We start from the raw sequence: 27,689 nt of genomic DNA, 5'->3' as shown, positions 1-27,689 counted from the left end.
TTATAGGTTAACACTTTTAAAGTTATACATGGCTGAATAGCTTCTTATGTGTTTTCTGCTCGTTTCAATTTTTATGTTTTTTTTTAAATATAAAAGAAGCCTGCTATTACCATATAGTTTGTGTATATGCTGTGGTAATTTTTATATTTGGATTGAGAACTCCAGGGGTGTTGCCAGGCAGGCCAAATAAATAGTTTTTTGAAATGTGAAATAAAATGGAGTCACTTATGTCAAGGGGTTTAAATTGAAGCTGGGAAGGTATTAATTACCTGCGACGCCTCACCTGCTGAAAGCATGAACTTTCAATCTGAGTTAAACTGTAAATATTCCAAGGACTCTTCAAGAACGCCTGCAACTTGTCACAAAATGAACAATTATTTCGCCCTAGTGACAGCCTTAGCCTCAATCATGTTCCGCCAAGACTAGCTTCAGCCTCCAACTCTGATTAAAGTGTTTTGTAATTCAAACCTCTTTTTGTCTCTTAAGGCCCTGAGTTTTACTTTTTAGCTGGACACCTTTCGGGTTGCCGATTGAATGTGTGCCCCAAATTGCAGTTCGTTGGTCCCAAGTAAATGAGTTGAGCATGATTACTATCTTTCAGGTTCATTTATATCAACACCATCAACGTTAGACCTCGTCACCTTATTTTATGTATTTACTTTTTTTTGGCCAATAATAAAGATACTTTGTGGCATATAATTCCCCTTTTAATTTCAAAATCTTCTTGACATGGCTTTTCCTGTCAATTCTTCCAAGATTCACATAAAAAACAAAAACAAGGACTGTGGCGTCTCAGTCTTTTCATACCTGGAATATCTTTTTCCAATCTTGTATCAATTTTTATGTTGAGAAATGTGACTTAAGTCAGATTTTTATAAAGATTTTATATATAGGCTTTGCTGAGTCTATTTTGATACGCGTATAACGGTCTTGCCCCCAGGGACTCGGCCCATTCCTGTCCCCGAGGTTGGGGGAGGGCCTCACAGGCACCTCAATCTGCGGGGCGACGGGAACTACATTACCCAGAAGGGTGTGCGCGGACGCCCTTCCCTCTACTCCAATGACGGCCCCTAACTGGGGCATTTCCGTGAATATTAAATAGGACGAGGCGGGACTTCCGGCGTCTTTCTAACGGCAGTCGTCTGGTTGCTTATTACCGCCGGTGGTGGGATCCGGGGCTCTGGATCATTGGGTCTCGCTGAAGTAACGGAACCCGGAAAGGTTCCGAGGGGGCACCGTCCACACTGCACAGGAGTGAGCGGGTTGCGGAACCTACTTCCGGGATTTTCACCTCAGGTGTCCGCCATTATCCCGCGTGTCTCCTGGCCCCACGGACCCCAGAGGGTCCTATGGCAACCGGCGCGCTGACGGACCCGGCCCAGGTGACTTGCTCCCCAGATCCTGGGCAAATCGTCAGGCCCCCAGTGAGGGGCTCCTGCTCAGGGCCTTGCGGGTCAGGACTCTGTTTCCAGAACAGGAGGTGTGCACGTGTGGTGGCCCCGCTGCTGACTGGCGATGTGATGAGTGCGGACAGTGTTAACAGCGGTGGACCCAGCGCGTCCAACGCCTTGGCGGTGCAGGTTAGTCCGGGAACATTCGGGAAACCTGGGGTGGGAGTCCTTTCTGCAGGGAGCAGAGAATTTAAGGAGGAGTCAACAGTCTGGGCCAACAGTGTGAAGATTCTGGGAGCCATGGAGAGTTGTGAATAAATGAGAAACAGTCTGAGCTAGAGTTGGGAAAGTATTTCAAAGGCTGCTCAGAGGAGAACAGACTAGGGAAGGCGATGAGGGTGGAAGCAGGGAGACTGGGAGAGCCGACTGCGTTAGACTCGGAAGAATACGGTGGTTTCTGGACGAGAGTGGTGGCTGTGGAAGTTGTTGACCTGAAACAAATAGACTGCCCGCGATTTCTCCTGCAAAGATGTTTCTTTTGTGGGATCATCAGGGAATATTGAAATTGGGATGTGCTGCCAGGGGTAGCGAACACTTTTACAGAAATTTTAAAAAGGAAGTTAGAAGGGCTGTAGTCAGTGAAGCGTCCTTGGCTTTCATTGGCTGAGTCCTTTCCAGGGAAGAGAGCCCCTCTTCCTTCGGGATTCCGCTATTGTCTGAGGTCAGTGAGGGCTCACCCTTCTGGCGTGCCAACTCTAATTGAGGTTTCTGTTTATTAATTTTTTACAAAGGAATGTAAGTAATTAGATTCCAACAAACCTTGAAGATAATTGGCAGGATTTCCTGGTGCAGTGAATGTGGCTCTGAGATCAAGGACAGAGTGAAAAAACAGTTAAGGCTTTCTTTTGGCTGAGCGTCTGGAAGCCTTGAGATTGAGAAACTGATGTGGGAAGTCGGTTTCTGGGGGAGATCAAAAGTTGAATTTGGGACATGCTGTTTCTGAGATCCCAAAGTTGAGGTAACATGTAGGCTGCTGGAATCCATAGTCTGGAATTGAGGCGGGGGGGCGTCGCTGGCTCAGTGATGTCCATGTGCTGACAGCCTAAGTCCTGGATTGGGGGGCCAAGTCTGGATCTCAAGTTGGGGGGAAGTCCTGTCACTTTTCTGTGAGCTGAAACCCTCTCATCTGTGAGATGAGGGAAGGGAGAGCTGGGGCTGGAGGGCAGGGCCAAGTGGGTGGGACTTGCTGAGGCTGCCTGCAGATGGGAGGGTCCTGTGGTTCCGGGGCTTTCTGGGGAAGCAGGGGTGTAAGGAGTCGGGAGCCATGGCTGGGATGGAGATGGACAAGGAGGCGTGAGCTTGTGTAGATTCACTGCTCTGCACACAGCCGACTGTCCACTCCTTGTGGGGCCAGAAATGGGTCAGCCCCGCTGGTGGGGCAGCCCAGGCCTGGTCACGGGCACAGGTGCCTCAGCTCCCCCAGGAAACTGAAAGGTAATGATGTAAAGATTTAACACCCTGTGTAAGCAAGTAGTAATTGCTTAAAAGGACTATATATGTCTGTGTTATAATAACATATAGATGTTTAGCTTTTTCTTGGGCCCTTCACCTTGAAATCTGAACCCATTGGAGTTTTCTGGGAGTTGGGACTGTTTTTTGTTATTTACAACTAGCCCATTTTATACACAGCAGTTTATTATAAGGAGGTGCCTTAGGGTCCGTCTCCTGTATATCCTCAGCTTGGGACTGGTCTCCAGAAAAATCAGGTGATTTGAAAGTTTAACTTTCATCACCATGAGGGGCCTCCCAAGAATCAGAGGAGAACTAGAAATTAGGTATAAAAGGTGCTGAACAGTGAAATTCAAAGAGCCTCTAAATTGGTGCACAGATTGAAATGATGGAGGTGCTGGGAGGGTGGCACGTACTGAAAGGGCCTGGAAACTGTCTGCTGCCCTCCACACCTCTACCTGGACCTAGGCCGCTCTTAGCCATTTGGCTGTTCCTAAGGTATCCAGTATAATAAATCAGAAAAAGTAAGAAAAGTATTTTCCTAATTTTTGTTGGTTCTTTTAGTAAATTATCAGCACTGAGGTGAGATTCATAGGGAGGCCTGAGTTTGTAGTCAAGTGGCATAGAAGCACTAGTAGCCTGGGGACCAGGGATCAAAAGTGGTTTCTTAAAGGATGGCAGTCTTGTGGGACTGATCCCTTACACCTGGGACTCTAACGAATTTCAGTACTATAGTAATAGGAATAAGTTATAGGGCACCCCAGTGGTGTCATAAAAGCAAAAAGCTGGTGGTTTAAAAGAGATATTTGGTCCCAGAATGCCTTGAAAAACATGTAAGAAAAAACTAATTTCAAAAACATTTATGAAAATGTTAATCCTGTGTTCTGTAATTCCGTAGGTGAATCTTAGCTTGGGAGACGCATTTTGAGGTGTACACAAAATTATGAGATGGGCGTCCTAAGTGTTGCCATTTTACACATGAAGACACTGAGTCTGAAGGAGGTTGAGCCTTTGTTCAGGGCCATAGAGTTGTCCAGGTATAGCGCTGAAGATAAAGATCTGAGGTCAACCAGAGGTCATTCATCTCCAATAAAAGGAAGAGAGGAAAAAGGTCAGCTTTAACATCCTCGTGATGATCACTTTGATCCCAGGTCTTCTTTCTTTGCACAGGTTGCCATGGTAGGAGCAACATCTGTGGTCCCTGGGCAGGTAAGGGGAAGAAGCCCCGGTACCTACAGAAATGCCATCCCTACCCCTGGTCCTGGCACATGATCTGGAGACACTGTTGTCCTAGGATGTTGTCCTTGGTTCTGGGCCCTGGGGTCCCCTCAGGCCCAGGATCCTGGAGGTCAGAAGTGGTCCTGAGGTGTTCCTGTATGTCCAGTGAAGAAGGTCAAATGGTGAGATGTCCCTGGGCACAGGGGCTGGCCCTGTCCACATGCCTGGAGACGAGAGTGAGTTGGGAGGGCTCAGGGAGCAGCAGGATTCCGCTGAAAAGACTGAGGGCAGGAGTCGCTCCTGGGACGGCAGCCTGGGGAGCTGGGGCTCTCCTGAGGGTGTGGGGGCCGTGCCGGGTTTGCAGCAGAGGAGGGAGTGGTCTGGCTCTGGGTCTGAAGAGGCTGCTCTGCCTGCCCAGGGGAGGAGATTGTGGGGGTGAGGGTGGAGCCAGGGAGACCCAGTGGAGGGACAGTCCTGGTGAAGGTCCACTGAGACTGGATCCCAGCAGCGGCTCTGTAGCAGGAGAGGAGGTTCGTTTCTGTCTCGTGTGTGAGTAAAGGTGACCTTCTGCTGTACAGGGTGAGGGACAGTGGCCTGACACGACCCCGCGATGTGTGCCTTTAGGGGAGAGTGGAGATGCCGTTTCTGAGATGGGAAGTCCAAAGTAGGAGTAATTAACAGAAGTGCTAGCCAGAGTTACGCATCACCAGGCTGAGTGTGAGGTGTCAGGTGGGCAAGAGGAAACACCTCTGGAGATCAGGGAAGGCGGGTCAGGCTTGAAGGTGCTCCTGAGCAGGTGGAGAGCACGTGGCCCAGGCCAGATTTGAGCTCTCACAGGTCATGGGGGCGATGGCATGAAGGTTGTGGGGGAGGAGGGTCTTCTCCGTGGACTGGCTCACTTGTTGGGCACTGGGACAGGGGTGGGTGTCATCACTGTGACGGATGCGTAGGTACAGTGACCATGAGTGTGTGTGCTGGGGCTGTGAGGGGCCTCAGGTGCATCCTGGTCGCGGCACAGGATCCTAGGGGGTGGAGAAGGTACTACTGAGAGGGACCCAGAGGTGAGGCCTGGGGCACTATCTCCCCTCCGCAGGCTCAGGGTTTGTGATAAGTGTTGCTGGAGCCTGCAGACTGTCAGAGTGGCTGGCCTGTGCTGAGGGGGTGTGGGGAACACAGTGAGACGCCCGAGGCCTGGAGCAGAGGTGGCAGTGTTGGGGTGGGGGTGGGGGTGGGGTCATGGTCTGCGGGTGCGGGAGGTGAGATCCTCCCCGCTGGGCCGTGGGGAGGGAGTGTGAGGATGACTCGGGGCCCTTGTGCTCAGGTTTCCCCCAGGAGGCTGAGTGCCAGTGTCATTGTTGGTGGCACGGTCTGTGTGATCCCAGGAGAGCCGAGCGGAAGGAGAGTAACTGGGCGTGTGTGCGGCCGCCCAGAGCACCTGTGAGCCCGCCCCTCCCTCTCTGGCTTAACTGAATGATCTGAATGATGGCGGTCCCTGTGGCATCAGTCTCCACTCTGAGGGGGGCCCTGGGTGGACGACCATGACCTGGGGGTCCTGGTTCCAGAGGCTGCTGTGAACTCACCTGTCCCCCTCCTGACAGGGCCCTGTGACCTTTGAGGATGTGGCTGTGTACTTCTCCCAGGAGGAGTGGGGGCTCCTTAGTGATGCTCAGAGGCTGCTGTACCACGACGTGATGCTGGACACCTTGTCCCTTCTAGCCTCCCTGGGTAAGGCCCCGCGTTCCCACGCCCTCCCCTGTGCTGGGCTCCGCCCTTCTTTCTGCGTGACGCCCCCCCTCCCCCCCCGCCTTCCCAGCCTGGACCGTGGGCGCTGCTGACTCCCTGATGTCCTGGCATTTGGCTGTTTCCCCATCCTGTGTGTGCGCCGTGTCCCCGGAAGCCGTTCACAGGAGGCGCTGGGCTCCGAGGCTGGAAGCCTGCCCGTCCACCTCCAGTTTGTCTCCCCGCTGCTGCCGCGCTGAGTGTGGAGACGTGACGGGGGGGGGGGGGTGTCTGCGTCACAGGCTCCGCCTCCTGTTCTGTGCCCTGCCTGCCCCCGGGGTCCCAGGTACTTACCGCTGAGCATTTGTGGTCCACACACACTCATGTTTTTCAGTATTCTCCCCACGGTTCCTACAGCAGTAAATATCTGTCCTCAAGTCTGTCATTGGTTGATTCCCTCTGGGCCAGTGTCTTTCTCATAGTGGCCCTGTTTTCCTGTGAGGACTTGGATCTGGTAGGTTCCACGGCCACCCAGCCTGAGCTGAGGGGTGGAGGCAGCCCTGGGTGCCTGACGAGGCAGACACCTCTCTAGACACAGGAAGAGGGTTGACTGGATCCGGGGCCGTGAAGAGGAGCTGTAGGAAGGCGTGGCAGCATCCGTGAGACTCATCCTACAAGCAAATGTCCTTTGCTCTCCCCTGATTTAGTGCCAAGACTCAACAGTTGTCACACTTCATTTCTTTCTTCCTTTCCTCCTCATTTTGACAGTTGGCCACTTTTCACTTCTGTGCTTTCTGACCCCGTCTCTTTCCTCCCTTAGCGTCCTCCACATCTCTGTTTTGCCCTCTCTTCAGGGTTCTCCAACATGATGCATTTCATCTATTGTACATGTCTGTGTGTGATGTTTTTTGAGAGGTGCATGTTTACGTATGTGGTCCTCAAACACTGGGTCGCCAGGTAAGATTGCATTTTTGTGGAGGCCGACACACATTCTATGTGCACACACTTGTCTCCACCATACCCTGCTAAACATCCCTGGCCAAGGAGTGGGTGGTTCCCGGCCTCTCCTCCTGGCAAGCACCATAACCAGGTATCCAGGTTGTTGCTGGTCTGAGACATTTCCCATCCCGTGACCATCATAAGGCAAGCACTGCACAGTGCCCTCGTCTGCTACTTGATCCTTCCTCCCTTGTGTTGAAAACAAGCCCACTGACCTATGTGTCATGCACAGAGTTGTAATGGGCTCCTGTTGCACCAATATCTCCATGCAGCTTTTCAGCACTTTTTGTGCTTTCAGGTTGTTGTCCTGGAGTACATGCCGAGGTGGTCACTTCTGAACAAGGTGTTTCTGTAGAACAAGTGACACAAGCCAGGAGTCCAAAGCCAGACCCATCCATCCTGAAGACTCTTACTTCCGATACGTGTGTCCTGGTAGAGAAGGATGTTTCATACCTGGCCGAGCACCAAGGAGTCCCTCCTGGTCTGGAACCACCCTCTCCTGGGGCCTCTGGGGAAATGTTCAGTTCTTACCTAGAGCCGCACCAGAAGCAGCCCAGGGGAGAGAAACACCTCACAGGGGAGGGGAGCAGGGCCTTGCTCGTGACCGGCTGCAGAGCGCGTGTATGCGACAGCATGTTCACATGCAGGGAGGTCGAGAAGGATTTCCTAGGCACCCTGGACTTTCTCCAGCACCAGCCGTCCCACAGCGGAGAGCACCCACGTCGAAGCAGGAAGAGCAGGGAGGTCTCCCACCCTGAGCAAGGGCATTACAAGTGCAGCGACTGTGGCAGAGCCTTCAATAAAAAGTATAAATTCACAGAGCACTTGAGAGTTCACACTGGAGAAAAACCTTATGAGTGCAGTGACTGCGGGAAGTTCTTCAGACTCAGGGGGGGTCTTACTCATCATCGGAGAGTTCACACAGGGGACAAGCCTTTTGACTGTAGTAAATGTGGGAAAGTCTTCCTCTACAAATGTAAACTCGTTGAGCACCAAAGAGTCCACACTGGAGAAAGACCCTATGAGTGTAAGGAATGTGGGAGAGCCTATGCCCGCAAGGATTCACTGGTTCAGCACCAAAAAGTCCACACTGGAGAGAAACCTCATTCCTGCAGTGAATGTGGGAAGCCCTTCCTTTACAGAAATAAACTTCTCGTGCACCAGAGGATCCACACTGGAGAAAAGCCTTTTAAGTGTAAGGAATGTGGGAAGTCCTTCAGTTACAAAACAAGTCTCATTGTCCACCAGAGAACCCACACTGGAGAACGGCCTTACGTGTGCAGTGAGTGCGGGAAAGCCTATGTCAACAAGAAAAGTCTTGTTGTCCACCAGAGAATTCATACTGGAGAGAGGGCTTACGAGTGTAACAAATGTGGGAACTTCTTTACAAGCAACTTTGCCCTCAATAAACACCAGAACGTTCACACTGCACGAAGGCGTTATGAGTGCAGTGAGTGCGGGAAAGCTTTCAAGAGGAAAATTAGACTTATTGAGCACCGGAGGATCCACACTGGAGAAAGGCCCTATGAGTGTAATGAATGTGGGAAAGCCTTCAAGCTAAAGAATACCCTTGTTGGCCACCAGAATGTCCACACTGGAGCAAAGCCTTTCAAGTGCGGTGAGTGTGGGAAGCCCTACAGCAACAAAACAAGTCTTGTTGTCCACCAGAGAATTCATACTGGGGTAAAGCCTTTCCAGTGCGGTGAGTGTGGGAAGCCCTACAGTTACAGAACGAGTCTGATTGTCCACCAGAGGATCCACACTGCGGAAAAGTCTTACGAGTGCAGTTCTTTGTAGGCAGCTCCTAAGTGCATGATAAACAAGGGATTTCACACTGGGGAGATGCCTTCTGGACTTGAGCCTTCCTGCACTTGAGTTAGTATCTAGCAGCACAGCCCCTGGGTCGTAGAGTAGGTGCCTGTTCCTCTTCTGTGGGGCCCGTCACACATTCCTGAAGTGGCGGTGTCCTTGTACAGTCTCACCAGAACAGCCAGAGCCCGCGTTCCCGTGCTTGACGTTCTCACCAGCACTTGGTGTGGTTAGGCTTTCTAACATCAGTGACATCATAGGTGTATGGTGGTAGCAAGTGATTTAAATTTGCATTTCTCTAACGAGATGGTATTGAGTGGTCTTCCCTGTGTTAATTCCCAACCATGTATCATTTTTGAAATGTCTGTTCATATCCTTTCTTGTGTTAATTACTGACTTTTGACATTTCTTCATGGATTATTCATCAAGGTTCTCTAATGGAAATATTTACCAATACATTCTTCCAGAATTGGGTTTGCCTTTTCAGTCGATTTTCTAGGAAAATATTTTTAATTTCAGTGTAGTCTAATTTGTCCATTTATTCTTCTGCTGATGATTCTTTTGGTGTTGTAAATAAGCAGCGTTTTCCAAATTTAAAGACACTGTTTCCTATGTTTCCTTCTGTAATTTGTATGGTTTAGGGTTTTTATTGATGTAAATGAATCATTTTCAGTTAATTTTAGAAGTTATTTTTTAAAAATATGGATACCCATTTATCGCAGTGATACTGATTTAAAAGATTATACCTTTTCCCCTGAATTGCTCTAGTATCTTCATTGAAGGTCCATCAATTTAGGTATATGTTTATTTCTGGACTTTCTCTTCTGTTGCCTTTATCTACTGTGTTTATACCAGTATTTTGATGTGCTGAGTAATTTGTTTTATATATGTCTTGAAATCAAAGTCATATACTCCAATTTTCTTTATTTTTCAGAGGCATTGTAGCCATTCTTGGTTCTTAGCCTTTCCATGTGAATTTTAGAGTCCAGTTTTCAGTTTGTACATCACAAAAAATCTTCCTAGCAGCTTGATTGGGATTGCATTTAATCTTTAGTTCAGAAAGAAATACTGAGTGTCCCAGTCCATGAACATGATATATTTCCTTTTATTTAGATCTGATTTAATTTTTCTTAGTAATGTTTTTTTAGATTTCTATTCACAGGTCTTGCGTATGTATTTTCTACAACTGATGATTCTGTGAATAGGAATTTTAAACACTTTTTTTAACTTGTGAGTTGTTCAGTTCTAGGACACTGAGCTATCAAAGTAAGGATAGACGTGATCCTTCTTAATCTTATAAGTGACATCTACAGAGAGCTGTTAGAAGTGCTGTACCTTTGAACCATTATTAAAATACTTGCATTAGGATAAAATAAAAGGAGGACAGCTGCCCATTGCTCTGTTACTCACTGCTGTCCTGGAGCTCCAGTTTCATTCAGTGACGCAAAATGACGAATATGCCGCAGTGGGAAAGGAAGAAATAAATCACCAAACTTACATCCTCATTTGTCATCTTCACAGAGTCCAAATGTGGACACTCAATTTAGTGCCTGAATCCATCATAAACTCCTAATTTTTTCATCACCCATATGCTGCCCTTCTTGCTTCCTTAGGACCCTTCCCCTTCTGTTACACTATGCACTCAGCATCATAGATGAGCTGCTCATTGTATTGTTCCAGCAAATACAGAGTAAGTTCCAGGAGGGAAATGTGTGTTTATATGTTGTGCACTGATAGATTCCATAGTCCCGGAAAAATGCCTGAAATACATATGGTGCATATTGACGTCTTAAAATACGGAACAAACTATCAGCACAAATGTAACGTTCATTTGCACATCTGTGAATATACTTTCTACACCTCCTCACACTGTCTTTACTTCATTACCCTTAATGCTCTTCAGTTATGGGAAGAAACCATATTTTGCAAAAAGTGTTTAAATCAACTAAAAGGCTCCAACACCATTTTATTGGCTTCCTTCTCTTCTTAGATCTCAGATTTTTTTCCTCACATTCCATCAGGATTTTGATTGTTGATTCCAAAAACCAGTTTTCCTGCATCAATGTATGCCACTCCTGATGGGTATCTGTCTTATGAAGCACTTTTGATAGCTGTTGGTAGGTACACAGTCCCACGTGTTTTTCAGAGTCATCTCCACTCCCCGTGCAGACACTGCGAGTGCGCTTACAGGTGAAGTGTTAATCAGTTCCCCATGAACAGATGACATCATGGACTTACAAACCTTCATCACAGGCTTATATGTCACCCCTATTGCTCCCTTTCAGAGATGCTGCCATGGCAGTCCTTGTTCTGGGAGCAAATACACATTCGGTAAGTATCTCTTCAGCAATCTGATTGTTTGGAAATATTTATCTCAGGAAACCAAAGATTAACTATTTTAAAACTAAATTTGGCTTCCTGAAATTAGAACAATAGAAATAAAACCTTAGATAGATTAGATATACAGAAACAGAGATTTAGACAGACAGATAAGAAGAAACCCATAAAAACAGGAAAGGTTTGCTGAGGAAAGCAAAGGCATGTTGCCTGTCATCAGCCTGCTCCAGGAGTACCTGGCATCTCCCCTCATTGCTTTGAAACTGGACTCACTGGATTCTCAGTAACCACACTGACTATAAAAGGGTTCACTGTCGAGGCTTCAAGCTAAGGTAGGTTGCGGGTAGTCAGATGAAGATGAGCTCTCACTCTGAATGGAAGCCTGGTGTCTGTGTGACATCTGTTGATTGGGGACATGTTTCATGGAGCCTTTAATGAAGTCTACATTTCCATCCTTGGTGGAAGGCTGTTCATGGCACCTCACATTCCTGGGTGTTCTCTTTATCATACTAATCGACACACTGCCCTCCTGGGGCCTTGGCTTCCATTCCTTCTATGAAAATGGATCCATTCTCCTCTCTTCTAACAGTCTATCACCTACTGATACATCTATCTGTGTCTTTTTATCTGTCATCTTTGCTTTACTGTAATTTCACCTCAACTGCATGTCCCGTTTATAATTTTTTTAAACAGAAAATAAAAATTTGGACCAGAGACCCTCTTAGAAGAATAGACCCACCCTACATTCAATGAGAATTTAATTTAGACCCTTCCTGTGTCTACACGACGCTTTGGGAAGTTACCAGTCATTGTCGGTGAGTCACTGCAGGTTGTCAGGAGTGGAGTGACCCGCAGCCTCAGCACTGCCATAGTTGCAGACACTCAGGTTTATGCAAACTTCGAGATTCCCACAGTCATTCTATTGACATTTGTTTTTGTTTTTTAACCTCATCTTGAGTCTTCTCAAGATTCCTGGTTCATTCCTTTGTCCATTTCACTTCATTTTTTGATTTTTTAACCTACTTTCATTACACTGGTGGTATTTTTTACTTCCACTTTAAATAGTGTAAGACTCATAATGTTTACTATTAATATTTTGAAAGGATCCACTTGTGTATAAAGTTAAATTGAATAAGGACATCGGTACACCATACTCCTCCTGCACACAGTCTGCAATCCAGGGAACAAACACTGTTCGCAAATGGTGAGGATCCCTCCAGAAAGAAGTGACAGTTTCCTCCAAATCCACACAAACGCTCAATAAGATCTCTGTTCTCTTAATCCCAAATTAACTACTCTAAAGAGTACAGCTTCTAGATTTGAATGAAAGACGCTGTTGGGGTAAAGGGGGTGATTCAAAAGATGGGATACGTTTAAAGAAAACTATGTAAACCTGTACATATTCTGCACTCAAGAAAGGTTTAAATGTCCCCTGCTTTTAACACCACCTTACATGAGCTTCAATATCTAAATCGTGTTTGATTAGTTATGGTTTGTGATTGGAAAGAAAAAATAGAAATTCAGCATCAGAGAATTATGACCCACAATATATTTTGGCAAATTAACGTATGTTAGTGTTGAGAAACAATGGGAGAGTGTTTTCAGTTTCACTGGCATTTCTATCATTTGTGAAAGGTGTCTGATGCACACATGAATGTCTGTTAAGTACTGCCTATCCATGTATGTGCCCAGCATCTTTTTGGGTCCTTCAGAAATGTAATTACTATTGTTACTCAAGTTATTGGTAATAGATTTCTGTTCTATGTTCTGTAAATAAAAATGGAAGGCTAATTTTAATTTGTTTAATATAATTTATGAGTATTATTACAAAAATAATCTATGAATATTATTATGAAATAAAATGGCCTCTAGTTTGGACCGTGTGGAGCAGTGATTTCCTCAGTGCAAAGTCATGAAAGCATGCTCCAACATACTTCCTTAGAGATTTATCGTTCTTTACATTTTGAGATCTAGGGTGTTATTTACTTTTAATTGTGAAGGCCGAGTCTACTTCTATTTTATTGAATCTCTGTTTTATGGTACAAATATTTAAATAATCACGTAATAAAGGATTTCTCAAGATGTTGATAATTTATATTTACCAGGAAAACTATATCCATTGACATGTGTGTGTGATTTGTTTTAGATGCTCCCTGTTCTGTGCCATTGAGTAGTTTGTTTTTTATTTTCAGTATAAAGGAGTAATTAACACCCATTGCTTTTGAGACTTCTGGTTTTAAAATTTTGACTATTTTATATTTACTTGGGAAATGTTAGAAATGTTACATGTTTCTAGCTTTAAACATTGGAAATACTTCCCAAAATAAGTATTATCAAAATATGAGCGTTGGGATTATGTTAAAGAAGAAACTTTGATTGTAAAAACTGTTTGCCATGTTTGCTTGGGCTACAGTTTGTCTCTGCTGTTATTTTTGATCTTTGTATTTTAATAGAGTTTTAAATTTTGCTTGTTTTTGAAGTTACCTAATTTTAGTGTTACTTTGCCAAATGTTAATAGGATTATTAATTTTTTAAATGTCTTAGTACCGATGCAGTTTGCCAAAACGTGCTATGGAAAACACTTTAAAGTATCTTTGGAGAAATGTTTGCACCGTATAGATCCCTTGGATTTTTTAATTGAAATATGTCTTGTGAAAAGAAGTGGTTCACATGCAGTGGTAAGAGAACACAGAGAGATCCTGTGTGTAGTTTGCCCAGTGCTCCCAAGGGTGACACTTCGCAGGACTATATTATGACACAACTAAGAATGATATTGGTGTTGACCCTGCCACCTGATCTTACTCCGGTCACCCTGTTTACACCTGTGCTCAGACGTGTGTGTTTATCCCTCTGGGCCTTAAAGCCACTTTATTTGTCCTGGGACCTCATCAAGGGTACACACACTTCCTTCCATTTTTGTTTTGATTTTATGGATTTTAAAATTCCATTTTGATTGAACATTGTTTAAACATTATGGAAAATACTTAAATTGGTACAGAGTAAAAACTATAGCACAGGAAAATGTCCTCATGTTCGTTCCTGTCCTTCCAAACTGTTAAATCTCTGTCCCTAAATTTTACTCTTCTACTTGACTCGAAACAGTATATTTTGTATGCGCTTCTGGACTATAGTTTTTCACTTAAGAAATATCCTGGTAAGGGAGCCCTTGACGCTATTGGTGGAATGTAAATTGGTGCGGCCACTGTGGAACAGAGTATGGCAGCTTCTCAGAAAACTAAAAATAGAACTACCATATGACCCAGCAATCCCACCCCTGGACATGCATCTGGAAAGAACACAAACACTAGTTCAAAAAGATACATGAACCCTAGTATTCATAGCATCATCATTTACAATTGCAAACATGCGGAAGCAGCCTGAGTGTCTATCGACAAATGAATGGATAAAGATGTTTTTATATACAATGAAATACTACTCAGCCATAAAAAAATGACATTTTGCCATTTGCAACAAGGATAGACTGGGAAGGTATTATGCTAAGTGAAATAAGTTATACGAAGAAAGGCATACTGTATGATATCACTTATATATGCAATCTAAAAAATAAAACTAACAAATATAACAAAAAAACCAAAAGTCTCACACATACAGAGAACAAACTAGTGATTACCAGAGGTGAGAAGGCAAGATGGCATGGGAGATTAAGAGGTACAAACTGATGTGTATAAAATAAATAAGCTACACGAGGATGTGTGTGCAGCACAGGGAATACAGCCAGCATTTTATATTAAATGTAATTGGAATATAACCTTTAAAAATTGTGAATCACTATGTTGTACACTTGAAACATATAAGAGTGTACATCAGAGATAAATAGATGTCTCTCAGCCTGCCCCCAAGCCCTGCCAGTGAACTTGCTTTTTTATTACTGCACAGTGGGTACAGGGGTCTCCTTCTGCACCATCTGTCTCCTTAGTGGATTCCAGGTCATTAAGCTGAGTGCTTGTATTCATAGGTGGGTGGAATTCAAGATTAAGTCCCAAAGTTCATTGACTTCTGTTGTTTCTTGTGCTGGATCCTACATTTCTTGACAAATGTACGTGTTCCTATAATTGTGAGTGGTCCGCTGAATAGCAAAACCTTAGTGTAAAAATTGATGATGGATTCGGCAGCTGGAACGGGGCGGGAAGACTGCACATGACGTGCAGTCCTATCTCGTTCCCAGACTGCTGGTCTGAGCTTCAGATCTGGGCCAGTAGCTGCATGATCTCTGTCCTGCACAAACACGAGCTGCAAAGCCAACGGAGCTGCAGCAACAGCCGCGCCCTGGGCCTCCCGGGAGCCCAGAGCCACACACGCGCCGCTGTTTCGCTGAGCTCCTTCGGTGCTTTCTGTCCAACCTATGCTGTTCTGACTGTTGCGATGACTCTGGCTGCAAAGCCAGGCCGAGGAACAGTGAACAGCTCTGAGCTCATTACAGCTCTGTGCTCATGCCTCGTGTTTTCTAGCATTCGGCCTCTTTGTGCTTACGGTGAGTTCCGCTTTGTCTGTGCACGTGGAGAAACTGTCTTCCTGATGCAATTGTAGTCTGTCTGTTTTCTTTCTGGCACGCAGTCATTTCAACATTTGTTAATATTTGGTTAACTATTACATGCCACGGATTGTTGATGCCATGGAAAATCAGGCCAGTGGTGTCCCTGACCACATGAATCTTTACCAAAGAGCTAAAAATGAACATATTTTCTTAATTATATGAAGAATATACAATCCAATTATGTGAGGCTGACAAGCGGAGAAGTTCAGGGGATTCTGAAATACTGTAATAGAATGAAAATTCTAAGTTTAGGGAATTAGGAGACATCTGTCACTTTAAGTCTTATGAAGATACATGGAGGTTTTTTTCATATATATGTGTATGTAATGGAAAAGAACAGATCTGTCTCCATATTAGATCTGTTCCTGTGGATTTAGACCTGTGCTCTATTTTCTAGACTTTGTTTTGCTGGTTCTGCACCTTTTGTAAAAGAATGTTGTCTACAGCCTGAAATGTACAGGAGAGCCCATTCTCAAGGCTCTGATCTTTGAGGATATTAACACTTTTGCACACATATAAAGTTAAGTTGCAGAATAGAAAATAATATTTTTGTTGGAGGTTTTACAGGGACACCATGGCCTGACCCACATGGGTAGTTGCAATAACAAAGGATTCCAAGAACAAAGAATTCTAACACCAAGAAGTTTGCAACAGCCAAGAACACCCTCTCCCCTTTTTAGTATAAAAGGAGCCTAAATTCTGACTTGGTGAAGAGTGTTCTCCAGGACATTAGTCTGCCATCTTCTCAGTCTACGGCTTCCCAAATAAAATCGCTATGCCTTGCGTCTCCTGATATACTGGTCTGTTGTGTGGTGAGCAGAACAAGTTTGGACTAGGTAATGTGTGTGTGTGTGTGTGCGTGCGCGTGTATTACTAAGCCATAAAAAAGAACAAAATAATGCCATTTGCAGCAACATGGATGGACCTGGAGATCATCATTCTAAGTGAAGTAAGCCAGAAAGAGAAAGAAAAATACCATATGATATCACTCATAGGTGGAAAAGAAAGAAAGAAAGAAAGAAAGAAAGAAAGAAAAAGAAAGAAAGAAAGAAAGAAAGAAAGAAAGAAAGAAAGAAAGAAAGAGAAAGAAGGAAAGAAGGAAAGAAAGAAAGAAAGAAGGAAAAGAGAAAGGAAGAAAAAATAGGACATGAATTCATCTACAAAACAGAAACAGACTCACAGACATAGTAAACAATCTTATGGTTACTGGGGGAAAGAGGGTGGGAAGGGATAAATCTGGGTCTTTGAAATTTGCAAATGTTAAACACTATATATAAAAATAGATTTAAAATTTTCTTCTGTATAGCACAAGGAACTAGATTTGAATATCTCATAATAACCTTTAATGAAAGAGTATGAAAATCAATATATGTATGTATTGCATGACTGGGACTCTATGCTATACACCAGAGATTGACACGTTGTAAGGAGCTATACTTCAACTAAAATATATATATATATTTTTAATATATAATTAAATAAAAAATGTAATTTAATGAAAATACATACATTTTAATTGAAGTAAGTATAGTCAAAATATATGGACAAACGTCTCCTCGAGCAACAGAATGCAAAGAAACAATAAGGAAGGGACTAAAAATAACTGTGTGTATGCACAGTTGTGGCAAATTATGAAGAAGATACAGAAATTCCAAACACGACGTGTGGCCAGTGAGGCTGGAGCAGAGCAAAGGGGTCAGGGCAGGAGCTGAGGCCGCCCGGACGCGGGCGCCAGGTGAGCAGGGGCTCCAGGCCACAGCAGGGAATCTGGCTTCCACCCTAAGTCGGGGCTGCCCAGCTAACCCTAGTGACGTCAAAGACCTTCCATTCTGTATGGCTTCCTCTTCCGGTTTATTTTCTATTCCTAGTAAGTCATTTTTCTTTTATATTGCATCTGGTGACAGTGTGTTGACGACAGATGGGAAGGAGTGGGCGGGGTGGGGGCGGCCAGGTCCTTCCCCGGAGGCAGCTGGGGGAGCTGTGCCTGCGTGGCTGGAGGGTCCAGGCGGGGATGTGCCCTGACGCGAGGAACGTGGTTGTAACGCGCTCCCTCTTGTGGCCACGTAGCGAATAGACTGAAGAGACTAGAGCCTGGACCATCCCAGGGCGAGAGGCTGAGGGCTGGGCTGATGAAATAAAATTTATTTTTGAGGGCAGGACGAGAACATGTAAGTATAAATTCCCTCTGTGTGTCTCTTTGGGCCTCGTCTGTCCCTAGTTAGTGTGCATCTGCATTAACCAGACTCCTTCAAAGATGGGATGTCAGCTCCACCCTGAAGATAAACGTTTTTTCCTTTCTTCTGACACTAGCAAAGTAACTTCTTAAAGGATTAGCATTTTCCCCCAAACTCCGTAGAGGGTCATGGTGACTTTCTGCTTGCTTTGTACCTGCTTACCTGGACTATGTATCCTTGGTGAACTTTCTGTAAAATGTCTGTACGTCATTTTGATGTACGATCCTTTGTCTCATAAGTGTACATGACTATGCTTTCAACTTCTGAGAGGCGGAACAGTTCTCAGAGCGTCTGACAGTTGTCTCCTGGCTTATAATCCTCAATGTGGCTTGAGCAGAATTCTCCTTTTCCTCTTAACTTCATTGTGAACTGACGTTTCGTTGGCAGGGCTGAGGGTTCTGGCAGCGGAGGGGTGAACAGGGGTTTGATTCTGGTATAACTGAGCAGAAGACAGACAGTGACTAGGCTGCTGCACAGGGTCCCTTTCTGGTCAAATACATTCTTTCACTCCCCATTCTCTCCCTCGTCTTATACGGGGGTCACTCCACGTGAGTCAGGAGATGGAGGTGCTGAGTTTCACTGAATCTCATCCCGTTGCCTTTCTTCCTGTTCAACTCGCGACCCACCCTCCCGCCAACCCCAAGCCCACCCAGCCCCTCCCACTCCGCCCCTCCCACACCCAGCCCCACCCCTCCGCCCTCTGCCAGCCAGATTTTCACACCCAGAGACGCAGAACGTTGTAACTCAGGCATCACCCCCAGTTTCCACATTGAGTCTCTCAAATGACGTGCTTTCTCAGCATAAAATAAGCATCACTCTTTCCCCTTGTCCCCAAATGGTCTTAGTTTCAGCCCTCTGACTTCTCAGCTGGACTAGAAACCCCTCCTTTGGGGTCCTGGGGTGCCCTCTGACTCAGCAGCCCTGGACTGGCGCAGGAGGAGAGGATATGAGCCTTGTTCTCTGCTTCACTCACAATCCCAAATCCTAGAAAATTAGAAAGTGTTACCAAGTTTGTGTCACAGCCACCTGGGACAAAAGTTGAGCAGAATGTCCGTGAGCCTACGTACATGCGCCCGCTTAGTGCGATCCTTGCTGCATCTCACTGCAGAAGTGTTAGTGAGTCTCATTACTGGAAAGGCGGAGCTGGATGAGAATTCCATCAAGGGTTACGTCAGCAGGCACATGTTATCCGATCACATTGTTAACTGCATCCCTGCCTCAGGCCCTATAAAAGGGAGGAGCCCCGGGAAGGCCCACCAGACGAACGCAGTGCAGGAGAGTCGCACAGCAGCTCAGCCTTCAGCCCGGGGTGACCCCGCCGGAAGTCCAGTCTTCCGAACGCGGTGAGTTTCCTGAACAACAAGAAAACTTCTAACTTTGTTCTCGAGCTTTGTGCATATGTATGTGGGGGAATCCTCAGGTACCTGCTTTTCCAGGCATGGAGGATGGTTATTTTGACAAGTGCTCTGGCCTCAAAGGGTCTGACTGAAAGAGACTCCTGTGAAAGTCTTGTTGTATGGCTTTGCTGTCTTGGTAGGTTTATGTTTCTAGTAGTTCATTTCCGTTTTGTTTTTGTTTTGGGGAGAGTTAATTGGGCTTATTTAATTATTTAAAAATTTTTATATACTTATAAATAAATAAATTTATTTTAATATTATTTATAACATTATATAAATAATGTATTATATAATAATATATAAATACATATTATTTATTTTTTAGTGGAGGTACTGGGGATTGAACCCAGGACCTTGCCCATACTAAGCATGCACTCTACCACTGAGCTATAACCTCCCCCCAGTAGTTCATTTTTATGAAAACCTGTGACAGTGCTAGTCTATGGCGGATTAGGGTGAGGGTGGGGCTGAAGTTTACAGGGTCATTTAACAGACCCTCACTGACGCTTACCTTATGCCCTGTAGGACCTCTGCATGTGCCTCTCATAAATTAACTCACTGAGCTCTGGTAACAGAGTCCATGACACAGATGGGGACCTCACAGGTAACCTGCCTGGGTCAAAGAGCTGGTTCCACCTCCCTGGAAGTCTGATTTTGAATTCCTGGGTCTTAACTGCAGTGTTCCACAGATGTGTCGCTGTGACCATGTGGCAGTGTGTGCCTGGGGTAGCCCTGAAGGAGAACCTGCAGGGAGGCTTAGATGAAGGAGAAGTCATGGGATCTACAGAAGGAAAAAAAAAGCCAGTGTAGCTGGATATAGAGAACCAGCCCCAACACCTACGATGGGGGTGGTCGCAGGCCCAGGCCAGGCCCTGCTGTACCAGGGAGCACTTGGTACTTTTTCCTGGGGGTACAGGAAAGTAACATGGGAGTGAGACCTGAGTGGATTACATTATATTAAGGCCATCTAGTAGTTTGTAATAAATGGATTAGGAAAAGGAAAGAATGTATTAAACTTCCTCCTACAGGGTTTTTCTGGATTTATCTTTGCCTCTTTTTCTTATGTTCTTTTTTCCTTTGGAGGGTGTAGAATGGGGTAATAAGGTTTAATTAATTAATTAAACTTTTTTAAAAAATTGGAGGTACTGGGGATTGAACCCAGGACCTCATGCTGCTAAGCACATGCTCCACCACTGAGCTATGGCCGCCCCCCGTATTAGGTTTTGTAATTGATTTTTCTGATGGGATCAAGGCAGTTGATCCGATCAGACTGCTAACTGTGTTTGATGCTTAGTGTGATATATCATCAACTGACAGAAGTAAATTTCTTTTCTGTGCCCATGTTGTACTCCCACCAATCCTTCACCCTTTTTGTTTTACGGTAAGAAATTTAAAAAAACTACAAGTCCTTGAATTACTAACCGTGTATAAAATTGAAAAGGGCATAAAAATAGACAAATCATATAGAAGTTGGACTTAATCTTTTTTAACAACTGAGTTATAACTGACATCCTACTACTATAAATGATATACTGAAGCGTTGTGTCAGTTTCAGATGTACAGCGTGATCTGATATTTATATACGTTGTGAGATAATCACCACCATAAGTCTAGTTAGGATGGGATGATCACTGTACACAGTTGTGAACTTCTTTTTCTTGAGATGAGGACATTGAAGATTTACTTGCTTAGCGGCTTTCAAATACGCAAGACTGTCTTCTTAACTGCAGTGCCGTGCTGTACGTTACGTCCCCTTGACTCATTTATCGCTGGAAGTTTGTACCTTTTGACCTGTTCACCCGTTTTGCCCAGCCCCTATCTCACAGCCACCAACCTGTCCCCTGTATACATGAGCTTGTGGGTTTTTCCTTTCTTGGTTTTCTTTTTCAAAGATTCATCATATAGGTGAGATTACACAGTATTTGCCATTGTCTGTCTTATTTCACTTAGCACATAATATCCTCAGGTCCTATCCATGTTGTCACAAAAGATTTCATTCTTTTCCACAGCTGACTAATATTCATGTGTGTGTATATATGTAACATCTCATCCATTCATTCATCAATGGCCACTCAGGCTGTTTCTGTATCTTGGCTATTGTACGTAAGGCTGCAGTGCAATGAGTTAGTGTTCCTGTCTTCTTCGGGTAAATAGCCAGAGTGGGATTGCTCGATCATAAGGTAGTTCTATGTTTAATTTTTTTAGTAACCTTCGTACTAACTTCCGTAGTGGCCGCACCAATTTACATTCCCATTGACAGTGCACAAGGATTTGTTTTTCTCTTAAACTTGCTTTTATCAACTTGACCTTCCAAGTGTTGTACCTACAGTTGTCCAGGTAATGTGACTTGCAAATAGCTATAAACATTGAGTAGTGGAAACTCGATTTCGTCTGAACTGGCTCCCACACTCCGGTGGGAAAGGACTGATAAACACAATGTTGTCACTTTGATAGAAGTGAAGCGGAGACAAGTGTTAATCACAAGGAAGAACAGCTCTGGAGGAAAGAAGCAGGGAAGGCAGTGAGGGAAACCTTCCCAGGGAACGGCTCAGCGGGCCGACGCAGCGGTGAAGCGAGCGCGGCCAGGCAGACGCCCATGTCTAACGTACAGGTTATCAGAAGCACAGGGAATCGTGTGTGGATTCTGGTCTGTAGCTTCTATTTTACTCACTTTTCTCTACTTTTTCTAATACTTTTTCTTACGATAATCAAAGGAATATGCTTTATATAGCTCATTGCTTTATTTAATTTCAACAACCCAGTGTCACATTTTTCATGCATTAAGTGACTGAGTACCTGTCACTCAGCACCGGGACACTGTTCTGTCCTGTTGATCTGTTTGTCTATCCTTGTGCCGCTATGACACCATCTTAATTATTAGAATCTCAGTACGATTTTACTACCTGGTTGTATACATCCTCCCAATTAATTCTTCAGAAATATCCCGTCCACTTTTTTGCCTTTTGACATCCATGTCATTTTGCAATTGCTTTGTCATTTCTCTGTCACACTCACACATTTTCTGGACATTCCTTGAAAACGCTTTGACTACATCACCAGTTTGGAGAGAAATGACATTTCCTACTATACTGAGTCTTTCAATCGATTCACACATGTGGCGTTCCTTTCCGTACATTTAATAATTTTTTGTAGTTATCTGTGCAGAGAGCTTGCATGTCTTTCATTAGCTCTCTTCACAGGTGTTTAATGTTGGTACTAGTGGTACAACGTTTACTTTGACTCTCTGATTCTCTTACGATAGAAAGTGATTTTGGAATACTGATCTTGTATCAGGCACCTTGCTAAACTCACCTCGTCTAATATTTACAGAATATTTTGGATTTCTCTACAAACAAAATCAGACTATCTCTAAGTAATAATTGATACATTTTCTTTTTTTTTAATTTCCATTCTTTTTTATTGAATTGTAGTCAGTTTACAATGTTTTGTCAACTTCTGGTCAACAGCATCATGTTTCAGTCATACATTTACATACATACATTCCTTTCCACATTCTTTTTCATTGTAGGTTACCACGGGATATTGAATACAGTTCCCTGTGCTGTACAGCGGAAACTTGTTGCTTATCTGTTTTATATACAATAGTTAGTGTTTGCAAACCTCAAACTCCCAAATTATCCCTCCCCAGCCCCTTTCTCCTCTGGTCACCATGGGATTGTTTTCCATGTCTGTGAGTCTGTTTCTGTTTTGTAAATAAATTCATTTGCGTCTTTTTTTTTTTTTTTAAGATTCCACATATAAGTGATATGGTATTTTTCTTTCTTTTTCTGGCTTACTTCACTTAGAATGAAAATCTCCAAGTCCATCCATGTTGCTGCAAATGGCATTATTTTATTAATATTATATCTGAGAAGTATTCCTTTGTATATATATACACCACATCTTCTTTAAGTTGATGCATTTCCTGATTTATTTTTTGCATTTTCTGATCTTCCCTCACTGTTAAGGTATCAGTCAAATGTTGCATAGAATTGATAATGGGCTTCCATTGCTCAGCCTCAAGGATGAAACTTTTAAGAATAACTATTGTTGTGCTATTTTTTAATGCTTTATCACAATGGGAGTTTCCTTCTATCCCTGGTTTACTAAGTGTCTTTGTTGGGACTGAGTGCTGATTTTTACTAAGTGTATTTAATGTCTTTACTAATATGATACCATTTTTTTCAATTCTATTAATGTGGCAAATTACATTCTTTTTTGAAATTTAACCCAGAACGCATGTAGAAGATAAAATATCCGTCTCCATGATGTATTTTCTTTACATATGACTGCGTTTGATTTGCAAATATTTAGTTTAGGATTTTTGCATCCATGCTTGTATGAATTATTAGCCATAGCATTCCTTCCTTTAATGTACTTGTAAAGTTTCATTATCAGAAAGGTTAACTAATTAATTAAAATAGAAGTGTCTCCTGTTTTTCCATGCTCTGTGAGAACCTGTATATTATTAGAGTTACATCTTAAACTTCTCAGAATTTACCTATGAAGTAATCTGAGCCTGAAATGGATGCTTTCTTTTAACTTTTAAAATTATGTCAGTGATATAAATAAATGCATATCTCTTCTATTACTAGCTTATGGTCTCTGAGCATCCACCACTATCAACATTTCATGCAACATTTATGCAACATTTGATTGTTACCTAAGTAGCAGAAGACCAGAAAGTGTATCAAATACTATTTATAAATGGCCTGATTTTTAAACATTTTTTATTGATTTACAATCATTTTACAATGTTGTGTCAAATTCCAGTGTAGAGCACAATTTTTCAGTTATACATGAACATATTTATATTCATCGTCACATTTTTTTCTCTGTGAGCTACCATAAGATCTTGTATATATTTCCCTGTGCTATACAGTATAATCTTGTTTATCTATTCTACAGTTTTGAAATCCCAGTCTATCTCGTCCCATCCCCTACCCCCTTGGCAACCACAAGTTTGTATTCTATGTCTGTGAGTCTATTTCTGTTTTGTGTTTATGCTTTGTTTGGTTTTTTTAGATTCCACATATGAGTGATCTCCTATGGTATTTTTCTTTCTCTTTCTGGTTTACTTCACTTAGAATGACATTCTCCAGGAGCATCCATGTTGCTGCAAATGGCGTTATGTTGTCAGTTTTTATGGCAGAGTAGTATTCCATTGTATAAATATACCACTTGTTTTTTATCCAGTCATCTGTTGATGGACATTTAGGCTGTTTCCATGTCTTGGCTGTTGTAAATAGTGCTGCTATGAACACTGGGGTGCAGGTGTCTTTCTGAAGTAGGGTTCCTTCTGGATATACGCCCAGGAGCGGGATTCCTGGGTCATATGGTAAGTCTATTCCTATTCTTTTGAGGAATCTCCATACTGTTTTCCACAGTGGCTGCACCAAACTGCATTCCCACCAGCAGTGAAGGAGGGTTCCCTTTTATAAATGGCCTGATTTTGTTTTGAAACAGATCTTCAGAAACACAAGACATCAATCAAGACCTGAATCCTGGAAGTCGACTCTCTGAGCAACATTGCCAAGAATGGATTTAGATCTCAGAAACGCATTTCTATGTGAACCATCCAGGGATGACCCAGGACCAGTTAATACAGACTTGAAGCCCAGCCAAGGACCTGCTCCGCCGAAGATGGGGGGTGTCTCTGAGCTCCAGAGCCCTCAGCATAGCTTATTGCAAAGCAGCAATAACTCGTGTGCAAGGCAGGAGCTGCAAAGGCTATATAAAGCATTTCACTCATGGCTGCAGCCAGAGAAGCACAGCAAGGATGAAATGATGTTTCAAGTCATCCTGGAACAATTTATGATCAACAGACATTTCAGTGAAAGGTCCGCTTTGAAAGAAAAATGGGAATCGAGTGGCAGAAACCTGGAGAAATTCATGGAAGCCCTGAGTGATGGCTGCATGAAGCCACCTGGCTTAGTGAGTAGCGGGTTCTACCCTCTGGGGCGAGAGGCAGAAAGGACGGAGGTGTAAGTACATCCAGCTGGAGATGCCTGGAGGCAGAGAAGGGAGACTTACTACAGACCCACTTATTAGTCACATCACTCTTCCTCAGCAGGGCAAATAGAACTTACTGTTCTAAGTGAGCAAGAATAAAACTTTTATGAGCATTTATTCAGTGGGACACGTAGAAACCAACATATTAATTAGTGTAATTGATTTTCATTTGTGAAACCGTTGGAGGACTCAGTGAGAAATTGCCAACTGGGTAGAAAGTTCAGGATGAGAAATGCTTTAACAAGAGTTGGTTCTTGCCTCAGAAAGCCTTAGTATTCATCTTTTTTCCTTAGGGAAGACACACTAATGAAGAAATCACCATGAAATTTAATAGCAGAAAAGAGGGCGGGACAGAGATGTGGGGGCCCACAGTGTAAAGACCCTGGGACTGAGGTGGGGTTTCTAGGTGGGTTTTGTCAAACAGCAGAGCCGTAGATGAATGATCAGGCTTTTTGTTTTTTTAAACAGGTCCACGTCCACATGCAGGGACAGGAAGCCCTCTTCTCTGAGAATATGCCCTTAAGGGAAGTCATTGTGCATCTAACAAACCAGCTGACCATGGGAATCCCAAACAGGGAGAATGTGGGGACCCCTTTCTGGACTCCCCAAGGTACTTCCGTGGAAACAGGGCAGAGAGAGAAGGGTAAGTCCGGGTAGCAGGGGTGCTCTGTGTGGACTTGGCCTCGGGTACAGCTGCACTGAGTCGCTTTCTGTCCACACCCCCCACCAGGAAATGAAGATAAAGAAAATGGCGGCAATGTTTCTTCGAAAACCTGTCAAGCAAATGACAGTATTACTAGTCAAAGTGATCAGACACCTTTCCTACTCATTGTCCAAGAAGAGAACTGTCCTCGGCTGGAAGAAGGGGGTGTTTCTCTGGAGAATCCACTCTGCTCCAGAAGAGCAGGTCCAGGCACCTCCAGGTCCCAGGAAGGGTCCCTGAAAGGACCCTCTTATGAAGATGTCCTTCTGGAGGAACCAGGCTTTCTCTCTGGGCCAGGCCAGGTCACCCTGGAGCCTGTTCCTGCCCATCGGAGCACTGAGGGAAAGTCTGCTTGCGAGGAACAACGAAAAGGATTCCACGGAGTCCAAAAAGCATACAAATGTGAGGACTGTCCCAAGGTCTTTAGGTACTTCTCTCGGTTAAAAGTTCATCAGAGGAGACACCGGAATGAGAGGACATTTGTTTGTGCCGAGTGCAACAGAGGCTTCTTCCAGGCATCAGACCTGCGTGTGCATCAGAAGACCCACACCGGAGAGAAGCCTTTCCTATGCAGCACGTGCAAAGCGGCCTTCAGCCACAAAACCAACCTGCGGGCTCATGAGAGAATCCACACGGGGGAGAAGCCCTATGCGTGTCCCCTTTGCCGGAGAAGCTACCGCCAGTCATCCACCTACCACCGCCACCTGAGGACGCACCGGAAGGTTGCCCTCAGGAGTGTCCCCTCCACGCCACAAGCTTCCTTGGCCACGGCCCTAATGTAATGTCTATAAATGTGTATGCGAGGATGTTTATTTCCAGAGTTCTTCTCTGTTTAGAATATACTTTATAACTTCCTGATTGTATTTTCCATTTATTGCTTCACCCCAATAAAACGTAAATTTAAGGAGCGCAGGCAGTTCGTCAGCTCTGTTCACTGACTTATCTCAAGTGCTTTGAAATAGCTGACACATTTCAAACAACCAAAAAATACCTGTTGAAGACATGAATTTACCTTTAAACTGAGCTGGGTCAGATCCAGAGGGATCGTCTGTCAGGCTTGGGCTGGAAGTCGCTGTGCTGTGGTTACTGACCATTCCAGCTCTGAAAGGCTTCAGCAGTGCATGGCAGTGAGGCATCATGATACTCCCCTCATCACAGGCAGCAGCGGGAGGCTCTGAAGTGAGTGACTCCCGCTGTCAGAGAGAAGCATGTAGCCTTGGCCATCAAACAAGTTCTCTGGTCAGGACTTTATTGTTTTTATTCTTATGTTTTAGTCTGATAAAGACACATCTTGGAGGGTAGAGAGAGCAGTAGGTTAATAGCAGAATGGGAATAACGTGGCGCTTTGACACCTGGTTACGTTACATACTAGAGTAATCTCACAATCTTAAGACTATTGAAGACTTTTGACCCCACTCCACACACAGCTGTGATGGCAGCCCTGCACTGAGGGACGCAGCTGAGGTGAACACTGCGCCCCCCTAGGTCCTCACCCAGCCTCCCCCCAACCCCGGTTCTAAAGCAGGGAGTGAGGGACGGCTGATCATGTCACCACTTTCCAGCCACAAAGACATTCTCGATCACCACCTGAGAGTCTGCACCGGAAAAAGGGTTTATGAGTCCAGCAAAAGTGCAAAACCTTTTGCAGCAAGTACTCACATGCTCAGCTTTAGGCAGTCCACGCTGGGGAAAGGCCTTACGAGTGCAGCGAATGCGGGAAATCCTTCAGCCAAAACTCCCATCTCAATGACCACTGGAGAGTCCACACTGGAGAAGGCCTTATGAGGGTGGCTAATGTGGGAATTC

At 44.3% G+C, this 27,689-nt stretch overlaps 2 protein-coding genes across 7 annotated transcripts; both read left to right on the top strand.

The window, feature by feature from the left end:
• The first annotated feature begins 1,116 nt into the window (after nt 1-1,116).
• LOC116656638 (zinc finger protein 260-like) lies at nt 1,117-13,461 on the top strand. Of its 4 annotated transcripts, XM_032485457.1 has the most exons (5): nt 1,117-1,580; nt 4,071-4,109; nt 5,717-5,843; nt 5,932-6,183; nt 7,135-13,461. In XM_032485457.1, the coding sequence occupies exons 1-5, from the start codon at nt 1,350-1,352 to the stop codon at nt 8,631-8,633; spliced, it is 2,148 nt and encodes a 715-aa protein (XP_032341348.1). In that variant the 5' UTR covers nt 1,117-1,349; the 3' UTR covers nt 8,634-13,461. The 4 variants fall into 4 exon arrangements, with proteins under 4 accessions (XP_032341348.1, XP_032341349.1, XP_032341352.1 ...); XM_032485458.1 differs by lacking the exon at nt 4,071-4,109; XM_032485461.1 differs by lacking the exon at nt 5,932-6,183.
• On the top strand, nt 1,448-26,793 carry LOC102520697 (zinc finger and SCAN domain-containing protein 4-like). 3 transcript variants are annotated; one of them, XM_032485462.1, is made up of 5 exons: nt 5,714-5,843; nt 10,931-10,976; nt 24,635-25,102; nt 25,649-25,823; nt 25,911-26,793. In XM_032485462.1, exons 3-5 carry the CDS (start codon nt 24,707-24,709, stop codon nt 26,663-26,665), a joined length of 1,326 nt encoding a protein of 441 aa, XP_032341353.1. In that variant the 5' UTR covers nt 5,714-5,843; nt 10,931-10,976; nt 24,635-24,706; the 3' UTR covers nt 26,666-26,793. The 3 variants fall into 3 exon arrangements, with proteins under 3 accessions (XP_032341355.1, XP_032341353.1, XP_032341354.1); XM_032485464.1 differs by lacking the exons at nt 5,714-5,843; nt 10,931-10,976 and adding an exon at nt 1,448-1,580; XM_032485463.1 differs by lacking the exon at nt 10,931-10,976 and having other exon boundaries at nt 5,734-5,843.
• The last annotated feature ends 896 nt before the right edge of the window (nt 26,794-27,689 follow it).

This window comes from Camelus ferus, chromosome 9 (genome assembly GCF_009834535.1).
Source record: "Camelus ferus isolate YT-003-E chromosome 9, BCGSAC_Cfer_1.0, whole genome shotgun sequence".
Classification (NCBI taxonomy): domain Eukaryota; kingdom Metazoa; phylum Chordata; class Mammalia; order Artiodactyla; family Camelidae; genus Camelus; species Camelus ferus.
Note: the sequence above shows the minus strand (reverse complement) of the source record. Positions and strands in the feature narration are given on the sequence as shown.